At 50.1% G+C, this 20,643-nt stretch overlaps 6 protein-coding genes across 6 annotated transcripts; 3 read left to right on the top strand and 3 right to left on the bottom strand.

Moving 5' to 3' along the window:
• Positions 1–652: 652 nt before the first annotated feature.
• N7533_005934 (putative serine/threonine protein kinase (Kin4)) lies at positions 653–3,888 on the bottom strand (the record flags this gene model as incomplete). The annotated part of the gene is made up of 2 exons (XM_057102584.1): positions 653–2,515; positions 2,590–3,888. The coding sequence occupies 2 exons, from the start codon at positions 3,886–3,888 to the stop codon at positions 653–655; spliced, it is 3,162 nt and encodes a 1,053-aa protein (XP_056962214.1).
• Positions 3,889–7,858: 3,970 nt separating this feature from the next.
• N7533_005933 (senescence-associated domain-containing protein) lies at positions 7,859–9,458 on the bottom strand (the record flags this gene model as incomplete). The annotated part of the gene is made up of 2 exons (XM_057102583.1): positions 7,859–8,736; positions 8,798–9,458. 2 exons carry the CDS (start codon positions 9,456–9,458, stop codon positions 7,859–7,861), a joined length of 1,539 nt encoding a protein of 512 aa, XP_056962213.1.
• A 941-nt stretch (positions 9,459–10,399) lies between these two features.
• On the top strand, positions 10,400–12,688 carry dus3 (tRNA dihydrouridine synthase DUS3; the record flags this gene model as incomplete). Its single annotated transcript, XM_057102582.1, has 3 exons — positions 10,400–10,599; positions 10,662–12,551; positions 12,604–12,688. 3 exons carry the CDS (start codon positions 10,400–10,402, stop codon positions 12,686–12,688), a joined length of 2,175 nt encoding a protein of 724 aa, XP_056962212.1.
• Positions 12,689–13,358: 670 nt separating this feature from the next.
• N7533_005931 (putative BAP31 domain protein) lies at positions 13,359–14,288 on the top strand (the record flags this gene model as incomplete). Its single annotated transcript, XM_057102581.1, has 4 exons — positions 13,359–13,379; positions 13,554–13,688; positions 13,740–13,843; positions 13,907–14,288. 4 exons carry the CDS (start codon positions 13,359–13,361, stop codon positions 14,286–14,288), a joined length of 642 nt encoding a protein of 213 aa, XP_056962211.1.
• A 510-nt stretch (positions 14,289–14,798) lies between these two features.
• mdm12 (ERMES complex subunit MDM12) lies at positions 14,799–16,109 on the bottom strand (the record flags this gene model as incomplete). The annotated part of the gene is made up of 1 exon (XM_057102580.1): positions 14,799–16,109. One exon carries the CDS (start codon positions 16,107–16,109, stop codon positions 14,799–14,801), a length of 1,311 nt encoding a protein of 436 aa, XP_056962210.1.
• A 2,467-nt stretch (positions 16,110–18,576) lies between these two features.
• N7533_005929 (uncharacterized protein) lies at positions 18,577–18,759 on the top strand (the record flags this gene model as incomplete). The annotated part of the gene is made up of 1 exon (XM_057102579.1): positions 18,577–18,759. One exon carries the CDS (start codon positions 18,577–18,579, stop codon positions 18,757–18,759), a length of 183 nt encoding a protein of 60 aa, XP_056962209.1.
• Positions 18,760–20,643: the final 1,884 nt, after the last annotated feature.

Raw genomic sequence — 20,643 nt, 5'->3', positions numbered from 1 at the left:
CTTGGGGATTCCGCATTTTAAGCAATTAACTCTTTGTTTAGGTAGTCAACTTGAGACTATCAATCATGATTGATACAGCCAAAATCGAAAAATAGGGCCACTGGAATTCAATTATCGTTCAATAAGCCTCCCGTATAAAAAAGAGAGTAGAAACGTAAAAAGACACGGTTATTGCAATGGTCGCAAATGTAAAAGATATCTCTGAACAAGAACACAGTGCTGGTCCCACTTTACAGTCAGAGTAATAATGACAGGAGAAAGGAAACGTTGAATCACAGAGAAGAAAATGTAGAAGGAAATAGGGATAAGAAACATTAAGCAAGGGGAAAAGGAAAATGTATTCTAACAAAGGAAATGAACATGCTAGATATTAATCAAACACCTGGCGGATGAAGAAGAAATTTCGCTTCATGCACAGAATTGGGGAAGGAAAAGCAGGGTATCACATGGTTATCCAAACAACATCGCTGCTCTTTTTCAGTCGAAAAAGGATGAAATATTAGAACAGGGTTGAATTGGAGTTTGCCTTGCAGGATTCGAACAGTCTGAGGCATGGACTGTTGGTGCCATTTGGTTGCAACGACTGCTCTCGGCGAGATCGGATAAAGACAATTTTTCTTCTTTTTGTTCGAAGCCAAATCGGTGGAGGTAATCACCTGTCGTCACCACCAGCTCGAGACTTGGCACGACGTCGGAAAAAGTCCATCACCTTGCGGGCAGCGCCCGAACTGCCGGAGTGATGGGAAGAATCCCGCTCATACTCGTAAGCGTCGGCGAATTTGCGGTTGTTCTTTTGCAGAACATTGGGCCCACGCCCGAGCCGACCAGCTTGCATGGATGACCGGGGGAAACTGTCGTAGGTGGCATTGTAGTCATCGTAGTAGTTTGGCTTCGACGAATATGTGTAGTTGTTTCCTTGGTATTGGTCATCGTTTTGGTAGACCTGTTCTGAAGAGATGGCTCCAAATGAGTCCTGTGTTTGGTCAAACCGAGACCCAAGCTCCGCAAATTGTTGATCGATCTGAGTTTCATAGCTAAGTGGATCATTCTCTTGGGGAGTCTCATGGACCTCGTCTGATGGTCCTTCATTGACGATTCCCATGGCATCTTGTGTTCCATAGCTCGTCGCACGAGGTCGGGTTGGGGATGGGCCAGTAGCTGGTCCAGTGGCTGGGCGCTGGGGGCCACGAGGGTCAACAGGTCGGGGGGTCTGTGGTGCTTCCTCGGGGGTTTGAGCCCGCCCAAAGCCTCGGATGGAGAAAGATTGGGGGAGAAGAGAAAAGCGACGAGGACGGCCCTCACCGCCAGCTTCACTAGCTTTCCTATTGTGGCCATACTGCATAGACCGTCGAGAATCCATGGAAACGCGAGAATCTTCTCGGGGAAGGGTCTCTTTCATGCTGGTGGGAGGATAACGCTTATTCTGCCGAGAACGAGCTGCAGTATTTTGTGAGTTGCGGCCACTCAGAATAGAACCGGTGCGCCCGAAAAGCTTTTCGCCAAGGCTAGAAACAGTGTTCGATCGCTTATGCCCCTTGGGAGGCTCTTGCCGGGGAGTAGGATTGAAGGTTGAAGGAAGTTGCTGAGTACTGGGGCGGCCGATGGAGGTAGTCGATGCCTGTGCAGGATTCTGACCAAGGGCGAATTGACGGCTCTTTGGCTGTGCTAGACGACCCTCGGTGTTAGTTGCGGTAACTGTGGGGGCCACTGGCTGCCCATATGAGCCCCGTGAAGGCAGGCGACCAGTATTGAAGGAGGCCATGGAACCACCTGTTGTCGGTCTTGCGTTTGAGGGAACTGTGGTGGTATGGGTTCCAGTGATAGCCACGTTGTCCGAAGTGGAACGAGGGAAATGTCCTGGCAAAGGCTTGTCGTAATTGACAGGCGGCTTCTCCTTGGCTTTGATGGGGACTGGCTCCGCTGATTTCTCGGGTACTGGAGGACCCTGTTCTTCCGTCTGAGCAGAGCCGCGAGGGCGTGACTCGGTATCTGCAGGGTATTCTCCTCGTACAGTCTGGGACTGCGGAGCGACATATTCCACTTGAACTGTTCTGCGCTTTGCATCGCGGGATGTCTTCGATTTCTCGCTTGGCGATTCTTGCGAAATGTCTCCAGCGTGGTGGTTGAGCCCACCGACGGCTGCCACGGGACTTTGGTGTGTCTTCGGTGGCTCGCGAACCGATGCGCTGCGTGCCAGAGTGGGCGCTTCCGGTTGAGACTCGGCTGGGACAGTTGTGTTGGCGATGTCTGCAACATTGGTGGTGCTGCTAGTTATGTGAGAGACGATGTGTGAGTACTCGTTCAGCCAGCTGTGACGAGCCACTTCGAAGAGATCTGCACGTTTGCGAGGATCCGGGACAAGTATGCGCCTAAGGAGATCACGGGCGTGTGGTGTAACATATTCGGGGAATGTGAGAGGTGTAGTGACAATGTATTTGTACAGAAGATTGATGTTGTCTCCATCGGGATTTGCTGGGTCGTCATCGAAGGGAAGATAGCCAGCCAACATCGCATACTGTAGAGGTAGAAACTGTTAATTTCAAATAACGCCAAAAACAAGTAAGACCAAGTACTGCTTAAAGAACATACCAGGATGACACCGCAACTCCACACGTCCACCTTGCGCCCAGTATATAGCGAGTCACTCACGACCAACTCCGGGGCAGCGTAACAAGGGCTACCACAGCTTGTTTGCATGAGGTCACCGCGTCGAACTCCGGTGGGACCGAGTTTGTCCAGCCGTTTCCGCTTGACGTATTCTTTATTGGTTAGATTGTATTCAATCTCCTCCTCCAATGGATCAAGCGGATCGAAAGTGTTGGCGAAGCCGAAATCAGTAATAATGATATTCCGATTCCGATCCAATAGCAAGTTCTCCAACTTGAGATCTCTGTGCACGATTCCCTTCTTATGCAGATAGCCAACGCCAGAAACGAGTTGCGCGAATAACCGACGCGCGGAGTTATCTTTAAGGTAGCGGTTGTTCAGGATGTAGTCGAAAAGTTCACCCCCAGATGCATACTCCATAATAATACCGATATGACGGTCAGTTTCCACCATCTCGTGGAGGCGAACAATATTAGGGTGGGCGAGCTCGCGCAGAATCGAAATTTCTCGGTAGATTTTTGGCAGCCGACTCGGATTCGTTCCAAGAGTATCCCGACGTATGAGCTTGATTGCGACTTGAATGCTCCCGTCTCTCTTCCATCCCAGCTTGACCTTTCCAAATTCGCCCTCGCCGAGGGTTTGACCTAGAATATAATGGCCGAAAGTCGTCTCTTTGCGTTTAACAGTGTTACCGTTGTTGCTGTAGTCGTGGCGACTGCGGTGCCCAGTTCGAGTTCCATCCTCAACGGATTCATTAGGATAGCTTGAAGCGACATCTCCAGGCGGAGCTGTCGGGGACGCGCTCACTTGTCGCACCTGCTCTCTCTCCTGGTCCACGATCGGGTCGCTGACCTGTATTGAGTTGATGACTGCACTCGACTCCTTCACAACAGGTGTCCCATGTGCGTTCTCTGTGTCAAGTTCCATCTCTGGGGCGGAAACGGGGGCTGCTCTCGACCTGCCCGAGTCCCGTGTTGTCTCTTCAAGAGGATCCGGGCGACGGGACCGGCTTTTGCCGTTGCGGTCATCACGCGATCGATCGCGATTTTCTTTACGATCACCGCGGCTCTTACCTTGGCGAGAGCCTTTTTCTCCCGATGAACCATTGGGGCTGCGACGGCTGTGGTGCGTAGATGAGACCCTCGGGGGTGGGACTGGTGGTGAGCCTAGCATATCGGGGAAATTGCTGCGCGCATTCCTTTGAGCGGGTGAAGATGCCGATTGAGATACTGGAGAGTCATGAGCGGACAGTGGCAAGGCCGACTGGTGTGAAGTGCTCATAGCCGAAGAAGCTGATCGGGACCGGCCTCAGAAATGGCTGCTGGGCAGATATCAGTAATCTTGATCGCATGTGCTTGTGCTTGTGCTTGTGCTTGTGCAATATGTTCGTTCAGGGGATGGGTGAATGCGGGAGAGAGTGATTGCATAGCGGCCACCGGCATACCTTCTGTTCGATGCGCAGAAAGTCCAGCGATACTTTCCGGCTGTGTGACAAGATACGACACGCTCTATTGGGCCCTTGTCGACAGGGAGGACCTGCAGCCAATTGCGATTAGGACAATTGACGCGCAGGAAACACCTAGCTCTCCCGAGAGTGTTTGGCGAGAATCGAAAGGGAGAGGGTTGGGCGATCGGTCGCACTCACTGAGTGTCGACTTCAGCCTCACAAACTGTAAGTCAAAACGCGCAAGGTTAGCTCAGGATCCCCGCGTTCGATTCTTATCGGCAATCGGCCAAAGGAGAAAACATGCGCTTGAAGCAGGAATGGAGGGGAGAAGAAGGTGGGCACTGACAGAAGCTTCGATCGGAGGAATGGGGGGAAAGGAATGCCACGCCTGGGGGGTGTGCGGACAAGAAAAAAACGCACGATAGGGTCCAAAGAATAGCTGGAAAACTCGATCACGGCTATTAACCGACGGAATAACGCGTCGGCAAGGCAGAGAAACGAAGCAAAAAGGAAACGAAGAGGAAGATACCTGCACTGCAGTTCTGTAGAGTCCCCTCTTCCGACCCACGACCTGGGGGAGTCGCACGTTGTCCGAAAAGCCGGGGGAGAGAAACAAACGCGGAATGAGTATGTCTCAGGCGCGATTGGGTTTTTGCGAGACGATCAAGAGTTCAATTGTCGACGCTGAACATGGTCGAAGCCAGGGCTGAGGGGCGCGGACAGGGGGCGCGAGGGGAGCCAGAAGGCGGGAAATACTGGTCGGAGAGTAAAAAGGGGGTTTCGAAGGCCTGAGATCCCCAAGAAGAAAAAAAACAACAAAGGAAAGAGAAACAAAAGAAGAGGCTGTCGAAACAGGCCCTCACGAAAGGATGAGGATGGGGAAAGGGGAGGAGGAGAGGGAGGGAAAGAGAGAGAGGGTAAGATTACCTCTCTCTACCAAGGGTAGTGTCGTTTAGTCTGGGGGAACCAGCGGGTCTATCCAGCCATCCAGTTCACGTTTACTTTATTGATATTCAGTATTCAATATGCAGTATCTTAGTTCTCTATCTACAGCACTATATTCTATTAAATTATACTAGTACCTACTGGTAGTATCCGTACTCCGTACTCTGATGAGAGGTAGGTATGTTTTCTCAACCACGCCGTGCTAGCTCCAGCCGAGGATACTCAGTAGTGCACTCTGTAAGCCGCAAGAGAGATACTAGTACTCCGTACTCCGTACACTTCCACAAATTGGCGCGACTATTTCCTGCCCTGAGGATCCCCTTGCTGCACCTGTGATAGAACGAAACGGGTGCGAGGCCCGAGGGCTGATCCTCGCATGTGGAGAGCAAAAGGGAAGGTCGGACGGCCTGAGCAGGTATCTGAGGGTCTATGGGAGTACATACGGAGTAGTCATAGCGCAAAGACCAACTGAATGTCGAAGACCCTCGTCATCAGAACGGCCACTATTCCCGTAAAGTAAGCTAGCAAAGGATAGGACGGCGTGAGCCCGTTTCAAAAGAAAAAGGGGAGGAGGGGGTCGGCGCCGGTTGTTTCGCATCGCTGAAAAGTGGGCACCTCGCTAGGACCGACGATCGTCATTAGGCCCCTAGAAGCGCGATCGACCTCGATTCGATATTATGTACTCCGTAACAAGTACAATCTATCGAGATCTCTCTGCATTATCCTGGGGCAGATCGGGCCTTGATAGCTTACTGGTCCAGTTGGGAACGGGTGCGGAGATGAGCTTCAATGTAAATTGGGTGCCCGTGGCTGAATGGTGAAAGAGAGGTGGTCCTGGGGGCGGAAATTGCTAGTAGCAACAAAGCTGAGAGAGAAGCCTCTTCGAGTAAGCTTCAGCTTGGTTGTTTGTGTTGATTGAACTCGAGAACAAAGAGGGTCTCGCTTTCATTTCCTCTAGAATTCAGATAGTTCTAGCCACCACGGTTGGGGAGGTCAAGAGCTTCTTTAGACATCAATCAATTGGCTTCGAGCTCTCCCATACTCTCCTGCCAAGTCGAATCGTATCTTGCAGAAATTCCACCGTCGTCCATGGTTAACAGCTGCATCGAATCCACGGATGCGCGTCGGATCGAGTAGATCCTGCGGTACTCCAGTTTCCTTACTGCAACCTTTCCGTTCTCCCCACGGGAACTCTTTAGATTGAATGACGACTTCGGTTGCTCCGTATGGAGTATGGAGGATGATATTTCAATTATTAAATCGCGGCTCGGACTGGTTCCTGACATGGATATTTCGGGGTATCCGCACCGGGCTTGTCGCGCTCCACTTAGACTCCACTTAACGGCACCGCAGTGCTCCCGGTTGTCCTCTACGTCGGAATCGTAATCAGAAATAGAAAATCGAGGCCCTTGAGGGGTCAGACAGTATCCACGCTTTTCCTTGAGATGTCGGTGTGAGTATTAGATCGATTGGTGTTTGGCGGTGTCCCTGCTCTTCTGTTCTGATCAGCCTCATTGGTGTGAGTGGGCCGGCCAACTGTCAAGCGGATGATGCGCTGGCAAGCTTGCCACCTCTGGAAGCCCCTAAGATCCTATTGAATGGAACGCACTCGGCGGCAACGATGGAGGGGGGGTGGGAGGAAAAGGACATGGGCGAAAGTCGGCGACGGATGACGCACGGCCCTGAGAGCTGGCGGGGACGGGATTTACGTGATTATCCCTGGGAATATCCCATCACCGATGTTACCACTGTCCCACCCGGCCGAAACTTTGATTCTCATCCAATGTCCGTTGACTCGGACAATTGGAGCATTTCTACAAATTGTGGAGTACGGAATATCAATCGCAGAGTCATCTGCATGTACAGCGTACTCCGTAAGTGCTGGCAAAACCTGGCAAGGCCAGCTAGCGTAGAACCTTCAGTCAAGAAACTTTGTCGCATTGACACACTAGAAAAGACTATCTATGGCAGCCGATAGGGGCCACGGAGTGTCGAAATTAGAAATCTAGAATTTGACTGGCAGAAAAAGTAGTTTTGATCCAATTTTCAAAAGATCACCGTTCGAATCGCTGTTTTAATTGCCATGGTCATTGTGATCTAGTAAAAATTGGATATAATTACAAAAGCTACTTGGGTATCCAAATTAATTTCTAGCAATAACCTTCGAATTACATACAATTTGTATACAATTACCACCTTGGCATAGCCATCACTATTACTTGCCCAGGTAAATCGTAGTAGTATTTGATTAGTCTACCTATGTAAAAGTAGGCCTGAGTGTAGGCCGGGCGGGATAGTTATCGCCCGCTCGTACCTACCTAGGTAGGTAGTAACCACTACCTAGTAGTAATACTACCCTCAGTGTTGAATATTTGTACATATCTTTATGATCAAAATCACCAAATTAATTTAAACCCCAAAATCTCAGGAATCACCGGTCGCAAAGCTCTCAGATTTTGATATAGTAATACTCAATATTACCAGATAACAAATAATAAATTTGGTGACGATTAGATGATAGATAGTAAGTGAGCGAGTCGAGAACCAGAGAGAGAGAAAAAGGCGGCGTGGGCGGTATGATGCTTTCTAATTTCGACACTCCCTGACTCCTATCGTCCGCCATAGACTATCTTTGTACAAGATCGGACCTCGTCGAATCGCCCTGGGCCCAGAATCCAAATTCAAAACCAAAAAAAAAAAGGATGAACCACTCGTCAATCACCAGACCAGGACGCCTCAGACTCCGAGTGGTTGAAGAAAGATCAAAAATCAGATCTGCTTGAGCCATTTCATATTTCACATTTCGTGATATTTGTCTGCCTTTTCAATTCCAATCTGTCCGACAAATTGAACGAGAGCTTACCGCTTGGCCCCTGACATGGGCGTGCCGCCGAGCGATTGTGTCCCTGATGCATCGTATGCAGGCGGCGGGCCCGGTGATGGGCGCCGAGCAGCTGGGTCTCGCGCCCCCAAATTCGACGGTCCCGCCTGCGCGTCATGAGGCAACTGGCCACCATCGCCAGCTCCGACAACCACCTGTTGTCCATCACGCATGCGCCCAACCACCATACCCTTTGCCACAGACTTGAGTAGTGCACGTCGACTGACTCCCGTGGCATCAATGTATACCAATCCAACGTTCTTAATGCCACCTGTCAGGTTGGTTGCCACGGAGCCCGCCTCATTGCCGTACTTATGACCGATCATCGTGCTGGCTGCCTGTGAGCCGGTAAGAAGCATATTCTTTGCCCCTTCCTGAATTCCATCAGCCAGGGTGGAGAACGCAATCATGGATTTGTTCAGCACTCCTGGCTTGTAATCAGGCGGTGGGTTGCTCTTATCAAATTTCCTTGGCCTCGCAGCATCCTTGCGCGCAAAAGATGCGCCCAAGTTCTGTGCAACCTTTTCCACCTGCCCTATCGTACGGGACGAAATGTCTGCCGCGCCGTTGGAAAAAGTGCCAACCTTGCGAACGCGGGCGTGAGTTGCTTCGGAGAACGTCACTGGCTTTTGATTGGGCTTCACCTTCTTGGTGAATGTCTCTGCGCCGCTCGTAAGGGCGTTGGCCAGATACGTCGATCCCATGACCACCAAACGCGATGCCGTGGCGGAGGTTTGCACGATTGTCGAATTTTGATACGCCGGGTGTCGGGACATCGCCAGGTATTCCTCGGAGACATTACTCACACTGACGCGATTGCCTTCCCCTTCGCCGGGAAGTTCGATTCCAACAGGGCCTATGGACAGAGAAAGCCGTTACTCGCTGGTCAAATATCAACATAATTGGAGTTCACTTACGTTTGGATCCGGGTTTGACGTCCGGGTCTTCAACCACATTGTATCCATCTCCTAGTTCGCCGACAACATTGCCGTCCTCTTCATCCACGAGTACAATCTTGCCATGCGACGAGCGATCACCTTTTTTGTCCGCAGCAGGCGAAGAGATATATCCTTCGCCGGGAGCAAAGTTGGCTGGATTGTATGCCGCGTAGCTATCGGACTTGCCGCCGGTGGTGGGAGTAGAATGATCGTGGAAGGCAGTGCACTGCGCAAGAATAGTTTCAAATGTATCGATGTCATCTTGTGTAACATGATTCGAGCCTTTTCCAATACCAGGAAACTGAATCCGAATGAAGGCGCCCACTTCAGGGGCCATGTCCCAGCGGGGTATCAAGTAGCTATCGGGCGGCTGGTGGAAGATCTGTGTGGTGGCGGGTAGCGCAAGGTCGAGCTCGGGTGGAAGGTATAGGTGAAGGTAGAAATCTTCCTCCGGCGTCTGTGTACCTGCACCTGCTGCATATGGTGGTGTGGGCGCTGATGTGGCCGTAGGAACCATGAGCAAAGAGAGCGTTTGCGGGCCCGACGGCGTCAACTCTTGCTCCTCGCCATCTTGGATATGAAATGCGCGAATGTTGTTGACACTGTAGAGTAGTCGAGGGTCGTGTGTCGTGCTTGCCATATTTGTTGATTGTTTTCTTGCACAAGCAGAGAAATCGAAGTTTGTTCTAACTGAGCCCACCTTCTTTAGGGACCTCAAGGTGCCTGAGGGTAACCTTGGAATGTTGATGTGGGTGCTGATAACGCACGGATAAGGTATGACGTCGTGTGGAAGATTCGTGAAACAAAGCCACACGAGAACGAGAAGCCGGAATAAGTGTGGCAAGACAGTATACCTCGACCGGAAGACAATGAAGAGGAAAGAATATTCTCTTAGGCCCTGGCCAAGCGTAGGGAGGGGCACTCTTATGAACCCGGTCTGGGCGCTTAGATATTGCACCGCCACATTTCTCCGCGGTTGCACTGCCTCAACGCCACACCTTACGTCCCACAAGTGTGGCGTAACAAGTTATGATTGACTCAGGTCATGTCACTCGATCTGCAGCACTACGGATGATTTGACTAGGCAGAACCGATTCCAAGACACTTCGACAGCCCTACTCCTAGTCGAAAGATCTAGATATCACCTAGATTCGATTCTTGTCTCTATGGGAGTTTACCTGACGGTCGTATGACCATCCAAGTTAGCTCATATTATTCTATATTTGGAAGCTGCCGGATGAAATCTATCTATCTATAAATTTTGCATACTATTAAAATTCTCGACATGTTGTCATATGAATGTACTACTAATGAAATGTATGTACATGCATATGTACTTACCTCTTTTTCATGGGTAAAAAGGCACTGACCCACATTCAAGCTTCTGACCTATGATAGGTGCGTGTTTCAATGGCTGAATGCAAACTGTGCAAATTTCTCCGCCACCAGGTGCGAACTGCGAATTTTTGGAGAATTCGATATATTTCGCAAGCACAGTTGTTGAAGTGATTGTGAGTTTTTCCACGGCGCGACACGGCGCATAATTCACATTTCTATCTCTTTAACGACCAGTCGATCACAATGCCCGACATAGACCAAGTGGAAGGTCAACCGCCCTCAGAGATGGATGTCACCAAGCGCGAGGCCGACAATGGCGACTCCGCTGCTGAAAATACTGAACAGCCCCCTTCCAAGAAGGCACGAGTGGGCACGCCATCGGATAATGATGAGCAGGTGGTTATCTCAGAGCGTGATAGAGGCATTGCCCCCATAAAGGCTGAGTATGATAATTGCTCATCATGACTTCCTATGAATTGGCAGGCTTACATATACCTCGCCATAGATACCGCATTTCCAAGACTAGGTTTGCGCCGGAGCCCGCAGATACCGATGACGCTGCCGAAGCTGGCTCTCATGCCGAACGAGACGATGAGAAGAAGGGAAAGAAGAAGAAGAAGCCCACAGGCCAAAATACGAACCGCAGTTTCGGTTCGTCCAAAGACGAGAAGGGACTCTGTATTTCCGTGATGTTCAGCCCCGAATTCTCCCCCAAGGAGTGCCAGTTTGGTGAGAAGTGCCGCTTTGAGCACGATCTCCGGCTTTATCTGAAGGAGTACAAGAGAGAAGATCTCGGCTCCTTCAACGGGCTTTGTCCCGTCTGGGACGCTCGTGGAACATGCTCGGCTGGCTGGAAATGCCGCCTGGTCGGCACCCACTCAACTGAGAGGGAAACAGAGGACGGCCGGAAAGAACTGATTCTGTTGGAGGATGAAGAGCGCAAGCAGAAAGCCCAGCCCAAGGTGCCATTCGCGAATGCCGATGGCATGACCAACATCATTCCCGCAGCGGACAAAGTCGCTCTTGCGCGGAAAAAGGAGACAACTCCTCGTGCCAACCAGTACAACGAATGGCTCAATATAACATCACAGGAGTTGGAAAAGAACATTCATGGAAAGAAGAAGAATGAGATCGCCGAAGCTGAGAATGCCGCGCAGACCAAGGATGAACTGGAAGACAATCGCGCTCTATATACCGAGCCCCCATTCATGCCGTCTGAGAAGCGACGCATCTACTTTGGCCCTGAAACCCCAACATTGGCACCTTTGACCACACAGGGCAATATGCCTTTCCGACGACTCTGTACCGATCTGGGCGCCCAATTCACCTACTCTGAGATGGCGATGAGCATGCCACTTATCCAGGGCAACAAATCAGAGTGGACTTTGCTCAAGGCCCACGAGACAGAAATGCTCCCGCCCAGCGTTATCCCAGGAGACAATATCGTTCAAGGCTACGACAACTCCAAAGATTTCAAGTTCGGTGCTCAGATTACAGCCAACAAGCCCTGGCAAGCGCTCAAGGCTACTGAAGTTCTTTCCAAATTTACCCCCAACCTGCGTGTGATTGATCTCAACTGCGGTTGTCCTATTGAACTCGTGTTCCGTGACGGCGCTGGATCTGCCCTTCTGGACCACCACTCGAAATTGGAGAAGATGATTCGTGGTATGAATGCAGTTTCTCAGGAGATTCCTATCACGGTTAAAATCCGCATGGGAACTCGGGATAACTACCCTACTGCTCAAAAGCTTGTTGAGCGTATGGTGCTTGGTGGCCACGAATCCAATGTCCTAAACCTCGGTCCTCCCGGTGCTGCCGCTATCACGCTGCACGGCCGAAGCAGACAGCAGCGATATACTCGCCAGGCTGACTGGGGTTATATTGCTGACACTGCGGCGCTTATCAAGCGGCTTAACGAGACGAAGGACGAGATCACTGACACTATTCGCGAGCCTGATGCGCGCTTCCAGCCTAATGGGGGTAGAACCTATTTCCTCGGAAATGGTGACTGCTTCTCGCATATCGACTATGACGATCACATCAACAATGGCGGTGTTGACTCAGTTATGGTTGCACGTGGTGCACTCATCAAGCCGTGGCTCTTCGAAGAAATTCAGTCTGGCCAGTACTTGGACAAGTCTGCATCGGAACGTCTGAGCTACATCGAGAAGTTTGCCAAGTACGGTCTCGAGGCATGGGGATCTGATGAGCACGGTGTCGGTACTACTCGCCGCTTCCTGCTTGAATGGCTCAGCTTTGCCTATCGCTACGTCCCTATTGGATTACTGGAGCATCTTCCTCCCAAAATTAACCAAAGACCCCCTGCTTACCGTGGCCGTAATGAATTGGAGACTCTGATGGCCAGCGATAACTACAGGGATTGGATCAAGATCACGTAAGTTTATCTTCTTGTTAAAAGTGATGTGAACTAACTACTTTGACTATAGCGAGATGTTCCTTGGTCCTGCTCACAAAGACTTCAAGTTTGACCCCAAGCACAAGTCCAATTCCTACGAGCAAGCAGAAGGCTAGATGTCAATACCGAAAATATGCTACCTACAACCTTCTTTAGAAGGGGGCACCTGCACTACACACTTGGGCACAACCTTGCAAAATTACTAGGTACTCTGTTCAAAGCAATTTCATGAAAATAACAGTACTTCATTTCAGCAGTACTACTACAGCCGTAACCTTCTCCTACTACTTGCTAGTACATGATGTATTCCAAAGTCATGATGTAAGGGAAAGATATCTCCCCATCTAAGTGCCTGGGAGTCTGGTACTACTAGTTCTTATGAAAAAATTTGTCAACGGTGAGAATATTAGTTAGTGCCTGAGGCATGAACACATCAGTTAATTGACTAGTTAAGTGACAGCTCCGGATATAGGTCACGTGGAAGCTACTCCATGACGTATTCGCTCTAGGCAGGAAACCTCCCCCATTAAAACATCTCAAAACTTGGCCAGGCACCAGGATACTACTGTCCAATTCCTCCCCACGCCTCATTCTGACCACGTCTGCTACTACTTGTTTGCGAGGTTTTATATCTCTTGAACCTGCACCTCGGCCCACTTTCCCTCACTGGAATTTGTTTACGCTCAAGCTAGCTGCCACCGAGGCTCTCCAACCGCACCCCACCCCCCTTTTGACCGACACGAATAATTCATCACACGCGGTCCTCTACTGAGAAATATCGCCAAAATGACTCTCTACTACAGCCTTGTACGTTTCACATAAGAATCCCCGTCTTTGATCCCAGTTCGCTTCAACGGCCGGTCGAGTCGGATGAGGTTGCAGCCTGACTGGCAGTGGCCAGCTCCCACGATTCCAGCCAAGCATCATTTCACAAATCTTCACGTGTAGACTATGGACTGACAATATGTGTGCGCGATATAGGTTTTCTTACTTCTGGTGTTTGAGATGGCCGTTTTCCTGGCCCTCATTGTCCCTCTTCCGTTCACCATCAAGCGCAAGCTTTTCGCCTTCATCTCGGAGAGTCCTATCATTGCCAAGCTGCAATATGGCCTAAAGGTAGTGTTTCATTGCCTGGATAACATGCTGAGCCGAACTAACATCACACAGATTACCTTTATCTTTATCCTGATCCTCTTCCTTGACAGTGTTAACCGTGTGTATCGCGTTCAGCAAGAACTGGCTGCCTTCTCCAAGGATGGCGCCGGTGTTGGGTAAGCTTCCTTCTCGTATAATTCAATCAATTAATCAAAACTAACCCACAACCGTCATCGCAGAGCTGCTCACCTGGGAACCGACCGTATGGAGGTGCAAGCACGCAAGTTCTACTCGCAGCGCAACATGTACCTTTGTGGTTTCACTCTCTTCCTCTCCTTGATCTTGAACCGCACCTACATCATGATCCTCGAGGTTCTCCGTCTCGAGGACCGTGTCAAGCTGCTCGAAGGCGACAAGAAGGCCGGTGGTAAGGACTCTGCTCGTATTGCCGAGGCCGGCTCTGTCGGTGAGATTGGCGCTCTGAAGAAGGAGCTTGAGGCCAAGGATCGTGACATTGAGACTCTCAAGAAGCAATGCGAAGGTCTCACCCGCGAGTACCACAAGCTTGGAGATGAGGTTTCCAACGAAAAGGGGGACAAGAACGTCAAGAAGGACCTGTAAAGGACTCCCAATCACGTTCTGAATAGCAACTTCACACTTCCCGCGCCTTGATCTTGTCATATCACTTCTTCGTCATCGGCATGGAAGAGTCCTGAGTCTGTTATCATGATTGAATGATACCTGACACATTATGGGCTACACGTATTCGAGAACTGTTCATAGAATTCCCCACACCCTTGCGTTTGTGGCCCCGAGATGAGTCTGGGGGTTGAATTACCTCCACCAAGATAGCTTGGCCATTGCTTCATCCCCTCCAATCTCATCAGCAGCCTTTTGATTCTGAAACAGGAGCAATAAATTGGAGAGCTTTGAAAGCACCCTCTATCCTATTCGCGAAGGTCCTTTTTTTACAGTCTTGAACAAGAATATCTTGTATCTGAAGATAGTTTCTAGGGTCATAAAATCATCCTTTTATTTCACAATCATTAAGCTGTCATAAATGTACACATGTAACTGACTTTGCCAAGAGAGATATTACCAGTGAAGCTGGTGCAAGGTCCAACAAGGCCCTTAAACAAGGAACGTCCAAAAACTAGGATATACTAATTCTTCCTCGAAAATCCGGCGTACCTGCGCGAGAACAAATCGTTCCACCTTGCCAACATTCTTCAAGACTTGTTTGCCATCTTCCTTTCGGCCAATCTCACTATCGACTCGGATCTCCTGCAACAAGCCTCCTTGACGTTTTTGGTCTCCAGACCGGGGCCGCCCATCCTCGCTAGTATTCTGGTTTCCCTGCCCGGCCTCCTGCTCAGAACCGAGAAGAGCGTCTGCGTCTTCAGGAGAGAGGAAGCAGAAATGCACACGCTTTCGAATATATGCAACAACCGCAACCCCGTCAAAGGTGATGCCGGTGACATTAAGTTTCAGAGGAAGACCCACGAAGCTAGGCATCGGATAGTCTAGCAGAATTTCGGCGGTCAGAGACATGCGAACGTCGCCCGCATATCTAGCATGACAGAGGATCTGAAAGTCTTCCGGTCGGCGCTCGCGCATTCGCGGTGGAAGCGGGGCGGAGGGGTCGATAGCGGGTTCTATTGAAGGTTGGGGTATATCGGCGGGATCGGTACTATTCCTCGACCCGCTACTACCAGTATGTCCAATCGAAGGGTGGGAAGGGTGTGTATTTGCGGTTGAAGGTCGTGAGGCAGAATTGGTCGTATCTATGTCGGCATCCATGCGATGGTGTAGTTGTGTAGAAGGGCGTTGCAGGCGCGGTCTGCCATGTGCCAGGCCGGAATCCGACCATCCACTCGCGAAAGACGTACCACCTGCTACCGCTGCCAGGGGAGTTTGTGTTCCTGATAAACCGCCCAGTGACATGAGATGGTAACCGAAGAGTCGATGTGCCCCCCGGATACCGGGGGTACCTGCCCGAGGAAGGAAATGCGGATTCAAGTGGTCTCCCATGGGCAGCGGGGATCGAAGGGCAGAAGGCTGATATCCCTCCCCTGGGTACGGGTGGTGACTGAAGTTGCCGGGGCTGTGTCCAAGCAGTTCCTCTTCGTAGGGCGACTCGTGTAGCTCCGAATGTTGTCCAGACCACGGGTGGCCATGCTCGTCAACGAGCTCCTCGGAGGTAGTTGAAGTGTCGTCATCGTCATCCTCCTCATAAAAATCCGAAAATGGCTCGCAAAAGTCCTTGATCTCGAGATCCGGGGCAATTGTTCCAAACTCAAAAGCATGGACCTGCACGGAGCGAATAAAGCGCGGTAGAGCTACCTGCTGGAACTTGTCGTGCACGAATGAGCGGATGCGTTCTGCCAGAGCCTCTCCATCTGGGCCGGAGGTGGCGGTTGCCCAATCGACTTCGATGGACATCACATATGCGACGCGACAACCACGGGCTCATGAAATGCGAAAGCCTGACGCGGTGATAGTCACGGTCACGGGTGGGATTATTTGTCAAGGCGATTACCCTAAGGTCCAGTTGGATCGCTGATGTGTGTCACGTGATATAGAGATAAGATCGGCGCTCAATCGGGGCCATTCCACTTATGCAACGCATTGAACTGGACTTGAAGATCACTCTGGTTGTTCCTGTGGAACTTTCCAGTCAGATCATTGACAGAAGGATTGCAGCTTCGTTTCCCACCATGATCCTTGCTCAGGGACTTCATCGTATCTTCATTGCCAATAACCGACAATGACTTTCACCATTCAATTCTGGCATCCCCGCGAGCGTGGCGGATCGCCTAACGCTACCAGACCCGATTATAGTGATCGCTCGGCCATGGACGCTAGTGTTGGTCTACCGAATCACACAGGGACGCACATTTCTAGCCCCTAAAAGTTTAGGAAATTGCAAGTGATATCTCAGATTCTGCTCCCCGGGCCAATCGCCCTCGGTCCTCGAATGGCCCAACATGGCGCCTGGATTTCAGATCCCTTTGCCACAATTATCCAACCCACCCCTACCACAACGGGCCCTCGCGTAAAGCTATGGTCCCCAAGGATCCCCGGACCAATTCATGGACCCCCGTCATTGCGGTCTCCCCAATTAGTGCTCAGTCAAACCCCAGATCCATGAACATGCTAGTTAATGGGGGCAAGTGCTTTCATGGTTGAGTTTACCTGTCTCGAATGATTAATACATGGGGTGCCTACAGACCGCTATCTCTCCAGAAAAGGCTGGCAAGTACGGAGTAGCTGGTCACTTGTTTCTCACCCCACGATCAGATGATACGAACCGCCTGCGGGGCCTACCCTAGAGCAATGCAACCCATGAGGATCTGTTCGCGGATAAGAACCTATAACTAACCCTGGAAATCATACTCCGCGGTTATAAAGCCCGGGTAATTCGTTGATTCAAGGGTCTCTAGTATGATTGTGGCCCAGAAAAAGAACCAATGACCAAGTGGTTCCCCTCCACACAATATTTTTTCCCGCTCTTTAAGGCGCTTTGGCGGGCATGTAAAGCTCTGCATTTTCCTGATTGAGGCATCGCAAGGCTGTCGTGTCGACCTTGATGGTCGGAGATATCCGTACTTTGATTTTTGTCACCGTACTCAACTAATTCGCATACTCTCGTCTGACGATCCTAAGAGAGTGTTGGATTCTTTCTGTTGTCTTTTGAGAGAACCGCGCACCGCCAATCCCTTAGACGCAAATGCGGAGCTACTCGACTACCGAAACCCAAAAGGGTTCCATGTTGTCTTTGATGTGGCGGGGCGACTGCAGATCATCGCCGGTGCTGGCAACCAAACCTGCATGAAAAGGATTCCAACACGCACAGCACAATGTCAATCATCATTTTTGTAGTTATTCTATATCTGATACATGTTGATTTCCTATTTGAAGGCTAGCTTCAAAATGTATAGGCTCGGTTTGCGTGTCGTATTGTCGAGAGTATGGGCATCTTCAAATGTCTGGTTCTTAACCCTCCCTCGCCAGAGATTTAAGATCATTATCTCATCAATATGAATTGCGCTAATCACCACTCGCGTGATTGTGAAAAAGTCTTACGGGGCGGCAAATCCTAACTTGTTGTAACTTCTCCACCTAAAGCCATGATAAGCGAAAAGGATCTAAGTGCGCTTCTAGGGCCTTGGCTAGATATAATTCCAAATCAACCATAGTCTACTAGTAGATCCCCATAGAAGGGTTCCAGAGCGGATCCGCACAGGCGTACTCGTCATCGAGTGTTGCGTTCAAGTTTATTTAGCGCTGAGTTCGCTTCGCCTCGTGTTAGATTGTTAGCAACTTTGAAACTTTTTAGGTAGGTTGTGTTCTTTGCATCAAAGTAGCAAATGGAATATATTCAAAATTTGGAATGAAGATACTAAAGACCACAGGTTCACAAATTTGAAAGACAAGAAGATTGGTAAATAAAAGAAAAAAAATAACAAGCTAATTCCGAGTCGAGAAGCAGATCTGACAGATCTCCGCGGCACATCTGGAGAGCCAAGCCATAAAGAATGATTCAGAAAAGCATCGAATGGAAGAGCTTAAAAAGGATAAAAAAAGACCACCCCGAGATTTCAACATGTGGGCTATAAAGACAAAGTTGAGCAGCAGAGAAACAAAAGCCCGTGGGACCGCCTCCGAATCCATGCAAAGAATAAAAGTAACAAATATTCATTGTCTGCCTCATTTTTGTGTACCAGGGAGAAGGGCGCTGTCTTGATGATCATACCAAGTCGACGTTGAGTGGTAATGTCTGAGAGGCTTCGGAATTCGTGTGATCGTTTCGCTCGCTAGTAATCGTCGTGTGAGCAGAAGCTTGTTCGGTCCAAGCTGATAGTAGCGAACTATAACCCCACTAACCTTGTTAGAATTTCTAGCCACCATGCTTAGAGCAGTTGTAGCCGTGTCGGCGGCGGAAGTGCTCCTTGATGCAATGGCACAATGGGGTGCCCTTTTTGGCACATGGTACCTCTCCTCCTTCTTTAAGGCAGCAGCCGCAGTCGTAGAGAAAGATGTAGACCGAGCACATTTTGATTTCAATGAGGAAGAGTGTCTCGTGAAATAGACTTATGAGAAAGGCAAAAAGTGGACTTGAGCTTGGGCTTAGGCTTGGGCACGGTCGTAGAGATGGAATTGTACTATCTGATGGAGAAAAGAAGGAGAGCTTGAACCGGCTTTATAGGAACTCGTGCTGGTACCCAGGAAGCATGACTGCGCCGAGTTACAGCACAGTCTGTACAAAGACTATGGACCGGTCTTTCCACAGGTGCTGTAAGAAATGGAGTGTCAACGCCCTATGCACCTAATGGAATAGTCATCACTCGCAGGGTGTTTTCCCGCTTCATTGCAGGGTGTAAACAAGAGGCATGTGCCAAAAATCCTTGGCTCGTACATCATCTCGCACCAACAAAAGACACTGTTTGGCGGTTAGGTGGGTCACCAGAAGGTGGAGGCCAGTGGGCTGCGCCTGGTGATCCTCCTGCGCACGCCAATGGCGAACACGGAGGGTCCCTCGGCCGTCGAACCTTGATCAAATCAACCATGCCCATTCCCAAATAGAGCTTAGATGTTGCATATTGCACTTGACATCATTCCATATGAATTGTCTTGTGGACACCAACAGGTCTTCCTCTCCTGCAAATTAGATCAAACCAACACAAGCCGCCAGGTACAGGCTGTAGCTCATATGACAAATGGCGAGTGATTCTTCAATCAATTATCCGTTCTAGGACAAGGCAAGGCACCTGCCATAGTCCTCGTAGTGGGGTTGCGCATTCGGGGGCCGGCACAGCAGAAGTCAAGGAGGGCCGAGGAGGGGCCAGAGAGGCCATTATCTGATACCGGCTGCTCCCGTTGGCTTAAGTAGAGTTTGTCAGATGACACTGAGATATTTCGAGAGCTTGTAATTCTGGTTGGTTCTTAGAAGAGCAGACATTTGAACCGAAAATATGGGAAACATTTACCTCTCCATGAGACCATAGAAGGCACCATGATGGCGGGGAAGCCGATGGTGGGCCGCCAGCTCCCACAAAGAGAGACAATACCCGAGTTGTGCGTCTAGAACAGAATCCGATATAATAGTCTCCATATTCTAGCCCCAAGGCTCAATTGCACAGCCAGACCAAGTCTCGCTACGCTGCCGCAGTTGGTGATAGTTGGTGATAGCGGCATGAGCCTGGCAGCGCTGCAAGGTGATGAGACATTCTAATCGCTATTTTTCGTTGGATGGGCACTCAGATAAGTTGGGCGATTACGAATGCAATTTCGAATGTAAAATCCTGGCGACGGTGGTGGTGGGCAGTGTCATTAGTGTTGGATGTATGTGATCGCACCAGAGCGGTACCCTATGGGTGATATGCTTCTCAATCTTTTGAAGGCCTACATTCGGCCCGGTGAAGAAATTCAAAGGGAAAATTGCTCCCTTCCAACAAATCAAGCCCAGGGATACCCCTGACTGGCAAGAAGGCAGAAAAAAAGCAGTGCTGGCTCTCCGCTCATAATGGGGCGGGGAGTTCAAGGTCTGAGGCTCTCTCAGCCGCCGTGGCCGGGAGATCGACTCCGAACAAGTAACACGCCGAGATAGTTACTGGGCGCCAAAGAGAGCACAGACTTAACTTTCAACCTTAGCCATTGGATTTGGCGCCGTTGGATTTTGAGCACAGCACCATTGCCGTGATTGTGACCTTGCGGATTTTCGGGAAAGAAGGGAAATAATTCAAGGCTGCTTTTTGCTCGCAGTGACAGCCTACCACGTGATGATCTAATGCAACTGCACCCTGGCACAGCTTCACTGAATGTTTGTAGTTTGCAGAAGCAGCCAAGCCAATGCCCTCCAGTTTCCAACTCATCTCCGTTACGCAGGGATACTAACTAGTATATCATCAAAATGATCGACTCAAGTCCAGACCTCACATGCGGGCAAAAACAATCTCCCCCCCACATTACGCAG

This window comes from Penicillium manginii (assembly GCF_028828005.1).
Source record: "Penicillium manginii strain IBT 31320 chromosome Unknown utg000004l:1.0-7231830.0:1.0-7236170.0, whole genome shotgun sequence".
Classification (NCBI taxonomy): domain Eukaryota; kingdom Fungi; phylum Ascomycota; class Eurotiomycetes; order Eurotiales; family Aspergillaceae; genus Penicillium; species Penicillium manginii.
This window is presented reverse-complemented; position numbering and strand designations above follow the sequence as displayed.